The following is an 18419-nucleotide window of genomic DNA, read 5'->3' as shown; positions in this document are numbered from 1 at the left end:
GAGGGTGGGCAGGAGTGAAGCCTGAGACTATCTGTGACTCCCTGAGGCTATATTACAAACTATAATCTACACAAGAACCTTTCCCCCCCCCCACACCCCTCCCCCACACATACACACAAAACACCACATCCACCCCCCACCCCCCCCCCCCCCACCACCACCACCACCTCTCCAGTCCCACAACCCAAATAAAATTACATTTTAAAAGAGAGAAAAAATGATTTAAAATATAAACTGTGGTAATGGAAGATTCACCAACAGAGTCGTGAGAGGGTTAAACTGGATTCTGAAGCAAGACACTGTGAATAGGAGTTGGCAAAAGGCAGGTCAATGAAGGACAAGCCTCTACTGTATGACCTTGTCTCATGTTGTTGTTCAATCGTCTTTTAAAGATGGCCTTTATAACCAAGTCTGCTGGTATCTTATCTTATTTTTTTTTAAACTGTACATAGAGCTGTTTATACAGTTTTCTATCTCTCTATCTCTAAACCAACAGCCATCCACTCCCCCTACCAACAACAAGCCCACCCTGATCCTATATTCTGTTGTCAAATGTGGATCAGTACAGGTAACACTGCATCAACAGGACAGCTACAAAGCTTCCTTCAACCTCCACAGTCCTTTGTGTGGTAACTGACGCCAACCTCACAGCCCAAGCTGATCATATGGGATCTTCTCTCAGAAAGGGAAATTGGATAGTGTGCTAGGAAAGGTACTGAAAGGACTCTCACTCCTGTACTTTTAATGTTGGCATTGAGGCCTCCTTATGCTTGAGCCTGAGACCAGTGGCTAGAGTATCTATTGGCAGTCAGCAGCACCTTGAGTTATTCTAGAAAGCAGAAAATACTACTCTCACAGCCAGAGCAGAGAGAGAAAGCACTTGCATTTCTATAGCGCCTTTCACAGCCACATCCCAGAGTGCTTTACAACCAATGAAGTACCTTTGAAGTGTAGTCACTGTTGTAATGCAGGGAAACGCAGTGACTAATTTGCACGCAGGGTTTTCCTTCAAAACAGCAATGTGATAATGACCAGAGCATGTTTTGGTGATGTTGGTTGAGGGATAAATGTTAACCAGGATACCAGGGTAGGAGTGACCCACCCACCCACCCGCTCTACTTCTAAGTACTGCCCTGAGATCTTTTACAGCGACTTGAGAGGGCAACTAGGATCTTAGTTTAACGTCCCAGCCAAATGACCGCACCTCTGACAAAACAGCACTCTCTCAGTGCTGCCACTGACTTGTCAGCCTGGATTACAAGTCAAAGTTTCTGGAGTGGTGGAACCTGAACCCATGACTTTCTACCTCAGAGTTAAAAGCGCTGCCCGCTGAGCCACGGCTGACACCAGATGTGTGCGTATGTGCATCCAGGCAACCCAAACGTGGGGAGAACAAAAAAACTTGGGATCAGCTGGTGGTTGGTGTCGAGGTTAAGGATGCATGTACCATGAAGTGAAGAACCAATAGAGGGAACATTGTGTGGCTCCCCTCTGCTGCCACTCGGAGAATATAAAAGGCCCCATCCGGTGATAGCGCTGGCCATGTTTATATACTGGTTAAGATCTGGATTTACAAAGTGCATCACCTGCACAACGTGACGTTTGAAATGACACATGTTGCTTATAGCTCCCATTCTATTAGAATGACTGCATAAAACAAAAACATCACATCTAGCTGTTCCACTTTCTGATACAAACAGACACTACATACAATTCTCCCTCAATCAGAGTCACCACAGAAAGTACCCCGAGGTAAATTTTACTCTTTGGTGCTTAGGATGCAGCGAATCACATGCCTGAGTTTCTGACCTATATCCCTGGTACACAAAGCCTTCATCACAAGCTCTAAAAAAAAAAAGGATCTCTCTATTTATAAAAGAAAGAACTTACATATCTAAGAGAGGACAAGGATCAGGGCCGGGAGGCCTGGCTATGTTTTGCAAGCACAGCTATGTTAAAACAGATTGTGGAGAGTTCCAGGATAACCACAGGATTCCTGTTACACATGGTGCTAAAGCCTTCAGGGAGTGAGAGCAGGGATTGAGGAGAACTTGCTGGAAGCTAAAGCTCCATTATATAAACTGCATATAAAACACTAAGACATTCATAAGCAGGTTATTACTAGGAACATACTGAGTCCCGGATTCTGGATCTGAATGTGTGGATAGAAGGACAGCCTTTTCATTAATATATTTTATTTTCAAATTTAATCAGATAGTGCTACAACTTGTGCAAAAACTATCAGTGCCAGTACCAGCATCAGTGCCTATACTAGTATCAGTGCCTGTATCAGTATCGAGTCGGCACCCGTATCAATGCCTGTATCAGTATCGAGTCGGCGCCCGTATCAATGCCTGTATCAGTATCGAGTTGGCGCCCGTATCAATATCGAGTCGGCGCCCGTATCAATGCCTGTATCAGTATCGAGTCGGCGCCTGTATCAGTATCGAGTTGGTGTCTGTATCAGTGCCTGTATCAGTAGAGTTGGTGTCTGTATCAGTGCCTGTATCAGTATCGAGTCGGCGCCTGTATCAGTATCGAGTTGGTGTCTGTATCAGTGCCTGAATCAGTATCGAGTCGGCGCCTGTATCAGTATTGAGTTGGTGTCTGTATCAGTGCCTGAATCAGTATCGAGTTGGTGTCTGTATCAGTATCGAGTTGGTGTCTGTATCAGTGCCTGTATCAGTATCGAGTCGGCGCCTGTATCAGTATCGAGTTGGTGTCTGTATCAGTGCCTGAATCAGTATCGAGTCGGCGCCTGTATCAGCGCCTGTATCAGTATCGAGTTGGTGCCTGAATCAGTATCGAGTTGGTGTCTGTATCAGTGCCTGAATAAGTATCGAGTCGGCGCCTGTATCAGTATTGAGTTGGTGTCTGTATCAGTATCGAGTTGGTGTCTGTATCAGTGCCTGTATCAGTATCGAGTTGGTGTCTGTATCAGTGCCTGAATAAGTATCGAGTCGGCGCCTGTATCAGTATTGAGTTGGTGTCTGTATCAGTGCCTGTATCAGTATCGAGTCGGCGCCTGTATCAGTATCGAGTTGGTGTCTGTATCAGTGCCTGAATAAGTATCGAGTCGGCGCCTGTATCAGTATCGAGTTGGTGTCTGTATCAGTGCCTGAATCAGTATCGAGTCTGCGCCTGTATCAGTATCGAGTTGGTGTCTGTATCAGTGCCTGAATCAGTATCGAGTCTGTGCCTGTATCAGTATCGAGTTGGTGTCTGTATCAGTGCCTGTATCAATATCGAGTCGGCACCCGTATCAATGCCTGTATCAGTATCGAGTTGGTGTCTGTATCAGTGCCTGTATCAATATCGAGTCGGCGCCTGTATCAGTATCGAGTCGGCGCCTGTATCAGTATCGAGTTGGTGTCTGTATCAGTGCCTGAATCAGTATCGAGTTGGTGTCTGTATCAGTGCCTGAATCAGTATCGAGTTGGTGTCTGTATCAGTGCCTGAATCAGTATCGAGTCGGCGCCTGTATCAGTGCCTGTATCAGTATCGAGTCGGCGCCTGTATCAGTATTGAGTTGGTGTCTGTATCAGTATCGAGTTGGTGTCTGTATCAGTGCCTGAATCAGTATTGAGTCGGCGCCTGTATCAGTGCCTGAATCAGTATCGAGTTGGTGTCTGTATCAGTATCGAGTTGGTGTCTGTATCAGTGCCTGAATAAGTATCGAGTCGGCGCCTGTATCAGTATTGAGTTGGTGTCTGTATCAGTGCCTGTATCAGTATTGAGTTGGTGTCTGTATCAGTGCCTGTATCAGTATCGAGTTGGTGTCTGTATCAGTGCCTGTATCAGTATCGAGTCGGCGCCTGTATCAGTGCCTGTATCAGTATCGAGTCGGCGCCTGTATCAGTGCCTGTATCAGTATCGAGTTGGGGTCTGTATCAGTGCCTGAATAAGTATCGAGTCGGCGCCTGTATCAGTATTGAGTTGGTGTCTGTATCAGTGCCTGTATCAGTATCGAGTCGGTGTCTGTATCAGTGCCTGAATCAGTATCGAGTCTGCGCCTGTATCAGTATCGAGTTGGTGTCTGTATCAGTGCCTGTATCAGTATCGAGTTGGTGTCTGTATCAGTATCGAGTTGGTGTCTGTATCAGTGCCTGTATCAGTATCGAGTTGGTGTCTGTATCAGTGCCTGTATCAGTATCGAGTTGGTGTCTGTATCAGTGCCTGTATCAGTATCGAGTTGGTGTCTGTATCAGTGCCTGTATCAGTATCGAGTCGGCGCCTGTATCAGTATCGAGTTGGTGTCTGTATCAGTGCCTGTATCAGTATCGAGTCGGCGCCTGTATCAGTATCGAGTCAGTGCTTGTATCAGTATCGGGTCGGCGCCTGTATCAGTGCCAGTACCTGGATTAGCGTGTGTACCACTATTAATGCATGTGCCAGCGTCAGTGCCTGTGCCAGCACTGAATCTTGACATACAATCTCAATACCGAATTACTCTGCACAGCTTTTATCACAACACAAGCAAAAGGGCTTTACATTGATATAAAATGTGTAGAGAGACAGCCCTGTTAGTCACAGGTCGAGAGATCAGTGAAATCACACAGTGCCTATGTTATGACAAATCCCACATACCGGTCAGTCTCTCACACCCCTCAACCTTTTGCTCTGATAAGCCACCTACTAGTGGAAACAGTTTCTTATTTAGTCATCAAAACCCCTCATAATTTTGAGCCCCTCAATTAATCTCTCCTTAACCTTCTCTGCCTGACAATCCCAGTTTCTCCAGCCTCTCCACATAACTGAAATCCCTCATGGCTGATACCATTCTAGTAAACCTCTTCTGCGACCTAGCCAAGCCCCTGCCATCCTGGCAGTGAGGTTCAGTTATTGGGCTAGTAATGCAGGGGCCTCATCTAATGATCTGAAGGTACAAGTTCAAATCCTACTGTAGGACTGGAAATTGGAAAAGCTCTTAAGGAAATTAAACTTGCAGCACCACAGAGATAGATAGGGACTGACTGAATTATTCCGCAATCACTGTAGAGATCTTGGCTAGGATGACTTAATTTGTTACATGGCCTCCTTCTGTGTCCTAATGACTCAATTACAATTGTAAGTGAATATAATTGGAGATGTGAGGGGAGGGTTGTAGGGCTGGAGATTACATTGAAAGGGGTGAGACTGTAGAGGGAATTAAGAATAGTTGAACTGTAGGTTCAAAGTCACCTGTTCCTCCCAAATATGCTGCCCTCACTTTGTATCTTAAATTTCTCTGGTGCAGACACAATGGGCTGAATGGCCTCTAACTTTTCTATGGTTCTATCCTTCCTAAAAGTACGGTGCCCACAATTGGGCCCAATACTCCAGCTGAGGCCTAACCAGTGATTTCTAAAGGTTTAGCAGAGCTTTACTAGCACCATTGCCCAATTAAAAGTGTGCTGACTTTGTGCGCAGGTAAATGGCAAATAGTTTCTTTGGAGGTGATGGGGGCAGTGAGTAGTCAGGGGAACAGCCCTGTGTCAGTTACACTGTCACAAGATTTTTTTAAAAAACCTTCCACGCAATATTGCTTACGACCAGTTTGCAATTCATGGAAATAGTGGCTCTTTAAATACATTAAAAGGCTTCTTCATGCACCCGCACTTTCACCCCTTCCCGCCGCGAATACCAGTTACAAGGAACATCCTAAGAAAGCATGGGGGAGGGTAATATAGGCTGACAGCAGTGCTTCTGCCAGTGACCAGCAGGTGGCAATCCAAGCCCGTGCTGAGCAACCTGCAGCAGCAAGTGATTCAAAGACAAATCTGTCTTATTTAAACAGGAGGGGCTGGAAATATAGAACGTATGGTTTGAAATTACCGCAATCGTTGGTTACATTCAACAGTTCGTTACCTTCGTTCCTCCGAGGTCCCTCGCCGGGGATATGCGCCGTCTACAGAGCCAAAAACAGGGGAGGGAAGAGAGAGACACAGGGGAAGAGATTATAAATAGTTAAAAAGACATTGGCTTTCACCCCAGGCTGTCATTTATTAAACGAGGTGGCAGCAAAAAAAAACAGACAAATAAAGGACACATTGCAAACATGCTGCACAAACATAGTCGGCAGCAGACCTGCAAATATTTAATTTCCAGAAATTTGGATTATTTTACATTATTGCATTTTAACCTCGAAGAAAAAGGACTTACACAACCTTGCAACCCGGTCAGAGGTCACATTGGGCACCTAGGCCGGGACATTTAAGCGATCCACAGTTTATTTAAAACGTTTGTACACTTCTGACCAAAAATTGGCAGCCACACAAGGGCGGGAGGAGTTAATAGATCATGAACCTAGGTCAAAAAGGGATTTCTTTATTTATTTTGAAATTCGATCTTCTGATTCCACGTTTCGACATCACGGACTTTATACAAAAATATGGATTCTCTCGCGCGAATAATAATTGGAGGAAGAGAGAAAAAGCGAGAGAAAATATTTAGTCAACGAACAGGCAATAAATGTCAAGAATGTCTTAGTTTAACATTAACCTCTCTGAACAGCGGCACCTGCTGTACTCAGCTTGTGTCGGAATTTGGAGAGGGCTAAAACGTTTCAGTGATTCTGCGGAGTTACAATGATAGACACTGCTCTTGACAAGTCCTGGAAGCGTCGACAATAAGTGGGGAGGGGGCGAATCGATAAGAGAGCGAGGAATAGATATAGAGTGAGGGAGAGGGGAAATGGAGAGACTGGGGAAGAGATAGGTGGAGAGGGAGAGAGAGAAACTGAGGGAGAGAGATACTGAGGGAGAGATAGGTGGAGCGGGTGAGAGACCGAGGGAGAGATCGGTGGAGAGGGAGAGATAGAGGAGAAATGGTGGGAAAGTTGAAAACAACTGAAATAGAGGATAAATATGTAGAGGAGAGACAGATGGAAGATAATAGAAGGGAAAATAGACAGAATGAGGCACACAGAGAGAGAGGAATAGACAGGTGGAGAAGGAAGTAGAGTCACACTTCTGAATGCTCGTCTGTCTCTGTATACGTGTATGTGTCCTGTGCACATTTCTATTGAAGTGTGTTTCTGTGTCCATATATTGTGTATCTGTGGGTGAATGTATGAGTATGTGTGTGTATAATTGTGCGTATGTATGTGTGACAGAGAGAGTGTGTTAGCCGGTCTCTGTGTGTTTGTCTGTCTGTCTCGGGGTCAGGCTCCCTGTGTGTCTCTCTGTCTATGTGCCGGGCCCTTTGACTGGTAATATTGCGCATTAGCAGTCAGATCAGGCGCGGAGCTGTAGTGTTGCGAGCTGAAAGCCGGCGGGTCTCTATGGAAATGTGCACATTACTGAAGGATTTGAATTTAAATCAGCACCTCTTTCACCCCCTCCCAGAAATAATAATCAATAATCACCATCTCCGACCTCTCGGCTTTCATAGAATGACACCGATTCCTGCCTCAGAATTCCCACCGGGCAGCTTGAATGTTGTAAGCAGTTTTGGGGAAAAGGTGGAAAGTTTTGGAAACCCGGGGTCCAATCATATTCACAAACTATATTAATGGTCAGAGAGAGAGAGAGAGAGCGAGCGAGGCAGAGCAGCCAGATCGAGTTGGCAACAGTCCCCTGAGAAATAAGCTGGTTTAACAGTATTTGTAAAAAAAAAACTCAGACAGTGCAGACTTGTCACTGAGCGGGAAACACTCGATAGTTGTGAAGTTTGTCATTCTGCATTTCTGTTCTTTTTAGTTTATCCAAACGCGCGAATATTGCCCTTTTAAATAGGTAGACGTTAATGTCACATCATTTCATCAGAAGAATGGAGGGGGGCGGCATATGGGGAGGAGAGTAACAGAGATACAGAGAAAAGCTGGTCTCCCTCCGGACACCGGGTCCGTTCAGTTGCAACTCGGTCTGAAAGGGAAGCCGCAACAACCGAGGTTACAGCTAGTCATACTCTGTGCGTGTGGAGAGACAGAAGGAGAAAGAGAGACAGACAGAAAGAGAGAGGGAGAATTAGAGGGAGCGAGAGAGACAGGGACAGGCGTAGAGGTGAGAGAAGGGGTGAAGGAGAGAGAGGGAGACAGACAAGGGAGGGAGAGGCAGAGAATGAGAGAGAGGTAGAGCAGAGACAGAGAGGAGGGAGAGAGGGACAGAGAGGAGGGAGAGAGGGAAAGAGAGGGAAAGAGAGGGGCAGGGAGAGACAGAGAGGGTGAAAGAACGAGAATGAGAGGCAGAGGGAGGAGAAAGAAGTGAAAATGAATATTATAAATTTCATCATGACTTCCCGTGCCCTCTTCGGCCGGTGTCAGAGCGGCTCGGCAACTCACACGTGCTGCTGAGCAGTATTTGAATAACGAAAATGTAAGCACATATTCAGTTATTAAGAATGATTAATAAAACATAATCTCTCGTCTACAAAGAGAGAGTGAGAGTTGACTTACCTTAGCACTGTGGAAGTACAGCAAGGCGGCAAGAAAGCAATTCAGTAAACTTAGGAGCGAGTTCATGGTTGCTGGGTTATATTGTATCCCACGAAAAATACGGCGAGGAAAAACCTTCTCAATATTATTGTTTATAAAGTAAAAATATTGAACAGCCGTTATCGTTATCCACGGTCCGTTTGTCTTTTCCGAGGCTGGTTTAAAATAAGTGAAAAGTTCTTTTGCAATATTACGATCTGTTGTAATCTTTCACTGCCAAGCGGTTTACATCAAGAACGCCGATCTCTCTCTCTCTCTGTAACCGTATCGTTTTTTTTCTGGTCTCTTTCGCTTCTGTCTTCCGCGCTCTCTCCTCGGTTCTCAATGTAACATCCCTCCTGTGTGGAAAATAAACATCGATCCTCTTTAACTTTCTCCCTCGCTGTCTCTCTCTGCGTGTGTTTCCCCACCTCCTGTTTCTCTCTCTCTCTCTGTCCACCGGTGAACACTTCACGTTTTCGGCTGGCTAACTGCAGAGGCAAAGTTGATCTCAAAACACAGACAGACAGGCGAGCGATCCGCCCGCCCCAAACAGCTGCTCGCTCTCTCCTCGGGCAAGGGGGGGGGGGGGGGGGGGGGTTCTGCTTGCTTGTTTGAAGCCCACAACTTGTCTTCACACACACAAAAAAAAAATTATATATAAATATATGTCATGAAAATTGAAATCCAAGGTCGGTGCAGTTTTCCCTCTTCAGTTGGTACAGAACAAAAATCCAGCACAAAATGAAAAGCTTTTTTTTTAAAATAAAAATCTGTATATATATTTATAGAATTAAGGGGCGGAGGGAAAAAAAGTACAGGACTGGAAGTAGGATCTCGAACGTTTTGAGTTGGTAATCGACTGCTGGGGTTGCTGAGTTTAACTGTGCTCCCTCCCTCTCTCACATTCTCTCCCTTTCAATTGAGCCAGCACGCGTGCACCAATGAGGAACTTCTAATGGGCGGTACCAAACTTTCAATACCGTATTATACCATGTATCTGCTCATTATTGAGGAAAGAAAGGTTGGGAAGTTATCTTGGGGGGTATGAGCATCAATTCTGGACAGGAGGGGGGCAGGAAATGTGTCCGCTGGACATTGTCTATTACAGGTCGTGCTGCTTCATTGAAAAGCGAATTAGATTCCTTTCATGGAATGGTTACCGCATATTCGGCCGTTCGTGTCCATGCTGGCTCTCTGCTAGAGCAACTCAGCTCGTCCCCCCTCCCCGATCCCTCCTCATTTCCCCATAGCCCTGCAAATCCTATTTCTCTTCAGATAATGATCCAATACACTTTTTAAAGCCACCACAGTCTCAGGCAGTGCATTCCAGATCCTAAACACTCGCTGCAGCTTTTTTTCCTCATGTCGCCTTTGGTTCTTTTGCCAGTCACCTTAAATTGGTGTCCTCTGGTTCTCGACCCCTCACTCAACCAAATTGGTATCTATGCTGCCACCGTCCCTTTTATTCCGTCAATTTTTGACTGTGCTGACAAGTGTGTTGTGTGGCACTTAATCAAACACATTCTGGAAGTCCATGTACACATGGACTACATCAACAGCAGAAGCCTCATCAACAAACTCAAACAACTTGGTTAAACATGATTTGCTCTTAACAAATCAGGGCTGAATTTCCTTGATTAATCCACATTTTTCCAAGTGAGTGTTAATTTTGCCCTGAAATATCATTTCTAAAAGGTGTCCCTCCAGCAAGCTGAAACTGACTGGCCGATAGTTGCTGGGCTTGGGCTTGGCCCCTTTTTTGAACAAAGGTGTAAAATCTGCAATTCTACAGTCCTTTGGCGCCACCCTTCTATCTAAGGAGGTTTGAAAGTTTATGACCAGTTCTTCTGGAATTTCCATCCTCACGTCCCTCAGTATCCTCAGATGCATCTCATCCAGTGTGGATGACTTATCAACTTTAAGCACAGCCAGCTTTTCTAATACCTCCTCTTTACCAAGTTTTAGCCCATCCAGTGTCTCAAATATCTGACTTTGGCATCTTCTTCCTTGCTAAACAGGTGACTGGACTGATGGTTCCCAAAGCTCTCCACCCCTGGGGAATTCCCCCCACCTGTTTCATGTCTGCCTTTGTTGTAGATAATTGATAGATCGATTACCATAACTAGACCATAACCATTCCCATTGTATCATCGCAACCAGCAGGATGGTTGAAGATGGACCTTGACCTACTTTCATCTCACAATTCCTACCTATTAGGTTGCTGGCAAGATCCAGCATATCTCAGAGGGAAGCTGTGCAGTTTATCAACCTTGCCCACTCGGCAATTCCTGAAAGTAAACCCAGCATGTGGAAATAAGAACGAGATTTTAAAAGTGAAAGTGGGACTGATTGCTCATTCTTAAAAGGGCAATGCTCATTTATAAGCATTGGTGACAAGCAGTGACTGTGGGCCCAAGGTTTGTTTTGATTTTGTTCAAGTTGCGGTTTTGTTGCTGAACAAAGATAATAAGATTTAATTTTTAATTACCGAATAAAGGGTTTGAGAATGAAAGCTATTTCCACTGGTCAACAAGGAGAATTAATATGAGGAAGGTTAGAACATTCAGGATTATATTGGATATGGGGATGGGGGTTATTAAAGAAATGGGAATGAGAAAGCTATGGGAACAAATGCTAAATGTGGTTCAGACTATTAGCTCCCATGGAGATGAAACCCTGACACAGCTTGAAAGGCCTACTTTCACTTTGGAACAGCTCTGCATGTCTATGTAATAGTACATTTTCATGCAAAGGATTGTCAGGATATGAAGTGCATTACCACAAATAGGCTCTTGAAGCTAAGTCAGTCACAACATACAAGAGAGAATTAGATTAAGAATTGAAGAATAAATGTTAAAGGGCACTGAGAAAGGGAGGGAAATTGGATTGGAGTGTAACACTGACGTGGAGGCAGGGGCAGAAAGGGGCTGAATAGATTCTTTCTGTACAGAGGTTTCAATAATTTTGCAAAATGGTAAAGGTGTGTGTATTTGGATGGTGATGAAGGAATAAATGTGAGGGGAGCTTACTGCAGTGAAGGTCATGCACACTGTATATTGTAGAAAAGATCAAATGTAGAGTGAAAAGCTCCCCAGGTAATAGCTGTTGAAGTTTCAGTATCTTATATAGCTTATACATAGAATGGAAGCTGCTCTCTGTAAAGTTCAGATGCTGGGCATCATCTCATAAGTTGCACAATCTGCCAGTTCCATGAATCTTAACACGTATTTGCATTCAAATTACCTGGAATAAACAACACAGAAACCGCGTCTGATCCCACTTCATTATTCCTTCCTCACGTGCTTATCCAGCTTCTCCTTCACTGTAACTGTGCTATTTGCCTCAACTACTCCTTGTGGTAGCGAGTTCCACATTCTCACCACTCCCTGGGTAAAGAAGTTTCTCCTGAATTCCCTACTGGATTTATTAGTAACTATCTAATATTTATGGCCCTTGGACCTGCCCGCATGTGGAAATATCTTTCTCTACATCTACCCTATCAAACCCTTTCATAATTTTGAAGACGTCTATCAGGTCATCCCTCAGTCTGCCCACTTCTCAAGAAGAGGCCCAGTCTGTTCAATCTTTCCTGATAGGCATAACTTCTCAGTTCTGGTAACCATTCTAGTAAATCTTTTTCTTTGTACTTTTTCCTATGTCGATATCCGTTTTATAATATGGACAGCGGATCTATTTCTTGCTGTCTTTTTGTCTCCCCTCTGCAGCAGTTTCTCCGTATCTCTGCATATACAATGTGATTCTAGTCCCAGTTTCGCTTGCAGCTTGAGCTCTTTCTTTCTTGCTGACTGTATCCGTCTCTCTACCCGCCTCTCTAAGTATACCTCTGTTTCTCCTATCTCTGCTTATCTATTGCCAAGAATTACTGTGGCTGATATCAACAGGTAGATGTTTTAAATGTGCATTTTGGGCATTCCCCATATCCACGATTGTAACGAAGCCTTTAAGCCGTTCGTTGATAAAACAGCAGGCAAAAGAATATAGTAGGAAATGCATTGAGTCCTTGATATTACTGACGCCAGCTCCGACGTTTCTATCTCTCCTTGTCTGTACTCTCTGTACCGAGCTCTGTTTCTCCCGGTGTTATCTGTGTCTCTTTGCTTTGCCCTTCCGTGCCTCGTGATTTTTCCGCTTTCCTCTCTGTATCTGTTTCCCCCTCTTTTTCCAAACCTCTCCTCTACCACCTCTTTCTTTCTTGTCTCCTTTTTTAAAAACCCTGCTGTGCTCATTTCTAGATTCCTTGCTGTAAAAAAATACCCTTAGACAAACTTTGGAGCGGGTCCAGGGGAGAACAATGATCCCGAGTGACGTGGGGAATGAGCATCGAGCTGGGGTGGGGGTTGAGAGAGACTGCAGTCCAGAAAGAGGAGCGACCCTGGAGGGGTAAATCCCATCAATTCATTAAACTGGGAATATCAGTTCAGAATAAAGCAGAATGATGACACAAATCACAGATAGGGCGGGGGAAATTCAAGGAAATCGTTTTTACTCAAAGTTAAATGTTTGGTATGACCTGGGAAAAGACAGGAACACATTTGACAGGTTCAAAATGCAACGGGGAATAAACTTGGCCTTTCCTTGACTTTGATGTTTTATCAATTAATGCTCTTGTGCTTTTATGAAGCGTCTCTTGATTTCTTGGCATCGCTCTCTCGCTCCGCCTCTCACTCTCTTTTCGTCTGATGAAACGATCTGTTTCGTCTGACTACGGTGTATTTGGAGTAAAGCTCTCTCTGTCCATTGGTCAGCCCGGTAGAGGCGGTGCCCGAGATCTACCCAGTTGCGGGGAAAGCTCCGGGCCATGTGATCTGAGCCCCTCTGTTTAAACATCCGAGCTGTTTGATCCAGCCCATGCACTTACTGATTTAAAGAGGGTGCGCAGTCTGGCAGTGAGCGCCACTGCACAACTCCTCACTCTGTAAAGACGAAGCCACAACTGATAATGCAACTAGGCAGAAGATGAACTTATCATTTGATTTTCCATTAGGGGAGTGGGAGCAACTGGGTAACTGTTCCAAAGAGCCTGCACTGACACGATGAGCCAAATGGTCTCCTTCTTGTGCTGTGTCATTTTCTTCTTCTTTGGCCCCCTTGTTTCGAGAGACAATGGGTAAGCGCCTGGAGGTGGTCAGTGGTTTGTGAAGCAGCACCTGGAGTGGCTATAAAGGCCAATTCTGGAGTGACAGACTCTTCCACAGGTGCTGCAGATAAAATTGGTTGTCGAGGCTGTTACACAGTTGGCTCTCTCCTTGCACTTCTGTCTAATTTCCTGTCAACTGCTAAGTCTCTTGGACTCGCCACACTTTAGCCCCGCCTTTATGGCTGCTCGCCAGCTCTGGTGATCACTGGGAACTGACTCCCACGACTTGTGATCAATGTCACAGGACTTCATGTCGCGTTTGCAGACGTCTTTAAAGCGGAGACATGGACGGCCGATGGGTCTGATACCAGTGGCGAGCTCGCTGTACAATGTATCCTTGGGGACCCTGCCATCTTCCATGCGACTCACATGGCCAAGCCATCTCAAGCGCCCCTGGCTCAGTAGGGTGTATATGCTGGGGATGTTGGCCGCCTCGAGGACTTTTGTGTTGGAGATACGGTCCTGCCACCTGATGCCAAGGATTCTATGGAGGCAGCGAAGATGGAATGAGTTGAGACGTCGGTCTTTGCTGATATATGTTGTCCAGGCCTTGCTGCCATAGAGCAAGGTACTGAGGACACAGGCTTGATACACTCGGACTTTTGTGTTGCGTGTCAGTGCGCCATTTTTCCACACTCTCTTGGCCAGTCTGGACATAGCAGTGGAAGCCTTTCCCATGCTCTTGTTGATTTCTGCATCTAGAGACAGGTTACTGGTGATAGTTGAGCCTGGGTAGGTGAACTCTTGAACCACTTCCAGAGTGTGGTCACCAATATTGATGGATGGAGCATTTCTGACATCCTGTCCCATGATGCTCATTTTCTTGAGGCTGGTGGTTAGGCCAAATTCGTTGCAGGCAGCCGCAATCCTGTCGATGAGTGTCCGCAGACGCCGTTCTGTGTGGGATGTTAATGCAGCATCATCAGCAAAGAGGAGTTCCCTAATGAGGACCTTCCGTACTTTAGTCTTCGCTCTAAGACGGGCAAGGTTGAACAACCTGCCCCCTGATCTTGTGTGGAGGAAAATTCCTTCTTCTGAAGACTTGAAAACATGTGAGAGCAGCAGGGAGAAGAAAATCCCAAACAGTGTGGGTGCGAGAACACAGCCCTGTTTCACGCCACTCAGGATAGGAAAGGGGTCTGATGAGGCACCGCTATGCTGAATTGTGCCTTTCATATTGTCATGGAATGAGGTGATGATACTTAGTAGCTTTGGTGGACATCTGATCTTTTCTAGTAGTCTGAAGAGACCACGTCTGCTGACGAGGTCAAAGGTTTTGGTGAGATCTATGAAAGCAACGTAGAGGGGCATCTGTTGTTCATGGCATTTCTCCTGTAGCTGGCAAAGGGAGAACAGCATGTCAATAGTGGATCTCTCTGCTCGAAAGCCACACTGTGCCTCAGGGTAGACGCGCTCGGCCAGCTTCTGGAGTCTGTTTAAAACGACTCGAGCGAAGACTTTCCCCACTATGCTGAGCAGGGAGATTCCACAGTAGCTGCAGTCACCGCGGTCACCCTTGTTCTTAGAGAGGGTGATGATATTGGCATCGCGCATGTCCTGTGGTACTGCTCCCTCGTCCCAGCACAGGCAAAGCAGTTCGTGCAGTGCTGAGAGTATAGCAGGCTTGGCACTCTTGATTATTTCAGGGGTAATGCCGTCCTTGCCAGGGGTTTTTCCGCTGGCTAGAGAATCAATGGCATCACTGAGTTCTGATTCTGTTGGCTGTTCATCCAGCTCATCCATGATGGGCAGAGACTGGGCTGCATTGAGGGTGGTCTCAGTGACAACATTTTCCCTGGAGTACAGTTCTAGGTAGTGCTCAACCCAGCGGTCCATTTGCTTGTGTTGGTCAGTGATTGTGTCCCCTGATTTAGACTTGAGGGGGGCGAATTCTCTTGATGGTTGACCCAAAAGCTCTCTTAATGCCATCATTCATTCCTTGAATGTTTCCGTTGTCAGAGGCCAGCTGAATATAACTGCATAGGTGTTGCCAGTAGTCATTTGCACAGCGCCTGGCTGTTCTTTGTGCAGCGCTTTTGGCTACTTTAAGTGCTACGGATGTTAACTCGCTGGGGGCTTTCTTGTAGTTCAACAGTGCAATGCGCTTAGCGGCTATGACAAGTTCCAGCTCTTCAAAGTGAGATTGAAACCAGTCTGCATTCTGCTTCTCACGTTTGCCAAAGGTGGTCATTGCTGAGTCATAGATGGCGTCTCTGATGTGGGCCCACTTGGTCTCTGCATTCCCTGCAAGAGTGTTTTAAAAGGCTTTTCCAGTGAATTTAGAAACGTATGTAACAGCTGTGGATAAGACATTCTGTTAGTGTTGATGAGCAGGCAGCCCCTCTGCTTGGAGTGATGTAGTTTCTTTGGTTTGAGTCTGACTTTGCTGCACACCAGGGAGTGGTCGGTGTTGCAGTCCACACTGTGGAAGCTGCGTGTGATTTGGACACTGTTTAAGGAGGCTGGCTTTGTGACAATGAGATGGTGCTAACGACGTGATCTTGGGTGCCTCCATGAAACCTGGTGACAGGGTTTAGTCTGAAAGAACGAGTTGGTGATGCAGAGGTCATTTTAGAATGTAGGCTATTGGTGCAATTTCCTGCCGACTGTAACTCAATCAGTTTGCAATAATAATATTACGGGCATTAATCAGCACACCATCTTGCATTGACAGCCCAGGGCCCACTTGCCAGTGCTGTTTACCACCCCTTCCCTCAGTCTCCTCCAAGAGAAAATTGAATAAACCTACATCAAGACATTCATAACATACTTTATAAATAAATTCCGACACAGGAGAAACCTCGGAACTCAATTAGATTCCAGCCTGTCATTATCTGTACACTATTTCGAAAGGCCTTATTTTTGCGCTCATTATCCCTTGTTTGCTGAGCTCACTGACACAGTGCATCCCAAAGTGGCCCACACTGACACGAGGCTGGTCAGAGGCTATTCGGCTGTGGAGCAAGGCTGATCCTGGCCTCCCCATGATGGTCAACAGGGGGCATCATTGGACGACAGTAACAATCAATAGCCAGAAAGCCTGCAGCCCTCTCTGCACTCCTCAAATTGTGGGCCAATTCAGCCTCCCTGATTTTAATCTCTCCGCCACTGGCAGCCTTATCTCCAGCCCTCTCCTTAAACCTCTCTGCCTCTGCCTCCTCCTTTAAGGCACAGCTTAAAACCGACCTCTGACCAAGCTATTGGTCACCTGTTCTAACATCTCCTGATGTGACTCGGTGTCAGATTTGGTTTGATAACGCTGCTGTTAAGCCACTTGGGATGTTTTATTTTGTCAAAGGAACTATGTAAATACAAGTTGTAGTCTTGTCGAATCACTTGCCCTACCTACAATCATGCGCCTTGTGTAAAAAAAAAATCTTGAGCTCTTGATAACTTGTCAAAGCCAATGTTGGCATTCTTTTATCCATGAGAGTTAATTTTATTTTTGGTTAGGCTTGTTTTTCCCTTAATTCTTCTTTTTCTTTCTCTATATTTACTGTCTTGACACCCTGTGACTGCAAGTTCACTCCGAAGCTGTCACTCATGAAATCCGGAGGAGGCCATTCAGCCCTTCGTGCCCGCTCCGCTCTTCAGTGCAGGTAGTGGGACCTAGAGCAGACAATGGCTGCACGTCTCCTTGAACCGTGTGGGGGACCACGGATGTGGGGAGGTGGGTGAGTGGAAGGGGTATTCCAAGCTCCCGAGAGGTTGGTAGAATAATTGCGGGAATCAGCTTCTCAAAAGAGGGTCTCTAGTTACTGGGGAAGGGGAAGGAAGCCAAGTCAATGGGACTTTGTACTATATGCCATAGAATTAATATGAACACATTTAAAAAGTATTGCCCTTTTAATTCCATCCACTGCTTCGACGCTGCAGTTGTAAGAGCTGTGCAGGCTGCACTGTACATGCAGTTGTACACGTCCGTTTCTCTTCCATTGTAAAAAAAAAGAGCTGGGAAGAAAATTGATGGTGGGTCCCACTAAAGAGAGAAAAGATAAAATACCCGCCTACATACAAAGTGGACATCAATATATTCCTGTTCGGGTTAATGCAAATAATTCGCTATGGGGTACAGGGGTAAAAAGGGAAGTCGAGTTAATTTATTAAAAGGGACGTGTAGTGTTGCCCTTTTCAGACGGGTGCCACTAACGTGCTCAAGTCTGTGGCCAGACTCACGCGCTTTACAAGCTGGCTTCAATGCGTTTCTCTAAATGTTTGAAACCCAGCTTGGCGGGTTGTGGATCGAGGCAATAAATTAAGTCACGACCGCTCTGGAAATCGATATTAATTTGTCATTGTGGCGGGTAACTTCACAGCAAAATTGTGGTCAGCCCAAAGGCGGACGGGCCCTCTCTATAGTTGGGATCAACGGGTTCATTGACCTTTGGTGTAACAGCAATCGATTTCACACCCACTATAAAAATGGGGGTGGGGTGGTGTAGTTTTCTTTTTAGAATGAAGTTAACTTCTCCCAAACACACTTCTGAGAAACCTTCAAGTGACTTGTTTAAAGCCATGAACTAATTGTATTGAATCAAACCACAGCCAAAGATAAGAATCACGAAATAGCTTAATTAAATATTAAAGAGTTAGATTGTAATTGTAAGGATAAACATACACCCCACATCTCTAGTTCACACGAATTGTCACACGAGCCAGATTTCGAGGTGTGCTGTTCTCGTCACTTTATCTTTGACACTTTGTGTTGTGTCTGTGATGTGGGTGGTGGGTTGGCTTGAGTTGGGGGTCTTCGCTGGGATTGCCATTAGACCGGTTACCATAATAAACCTTTTACCAGCAAGAATATAAACACAGAACAGAACGATTAAGTAGGACATCTTTTTAGGGGGTTCTTTCTGGCCTTTA

General features: G+C 45.5%; 1 protein-coding gene across 5 annotated transcripts in view; it reads right to left on the bottom strand.

Moving 5' to 3' along the window:
• vegfab (vascular endothelial growth factor Ab) overlaps positions 1-9323 on the bottom strand; it is a 36008-nt gene extending 26685 nt beyond the window's left edge. The window contains exons 1-2 of one of the 5 annotated variants that reach the window (XM_068027913.1): positions 8375-9323; positions 5815-5887 (exon numbers count right to left, since the gene is read on the bottom strand). In XM_068027913.1, the coding sequence (XP_067884014.1) occupies positions 5815-5887; positions 8375-8440 (139 nt within the window). In that variant the 5' untranslated portion in view covers positions 8441-9323. The remainder of the gene's footprint in view (positions 1-5814; positions 5888-8374) is intronic. The other 4 variants (XM_068027910.1, XM_068027914.1, XM_068027911.1 and 1 more) reach the window with 4 other exon arrangements.
• Positions 9324-18419: the final 9096 nt, after the last annotated feature.

This window comes from Heterodontus francisci, chromosome 3 (genome assembly GCF_036365525.1).
Source record: "Heterodontus francisci isolate sHetFra1 chromosome 3, sHetFra1.hap1, whole genome shotgun sequence".
Lineage (NCBI taxonomy): Eukaryota > Metazoa > Chordata > Chondrichthyes > Heterodontiformes > Heterodontidae > Heterodontus > Heterodontus francisci.
Note: the sequence above shows the minus strand (reverse complement) of the source record. Positions and strands in the feature narration are given on the sequence as shown.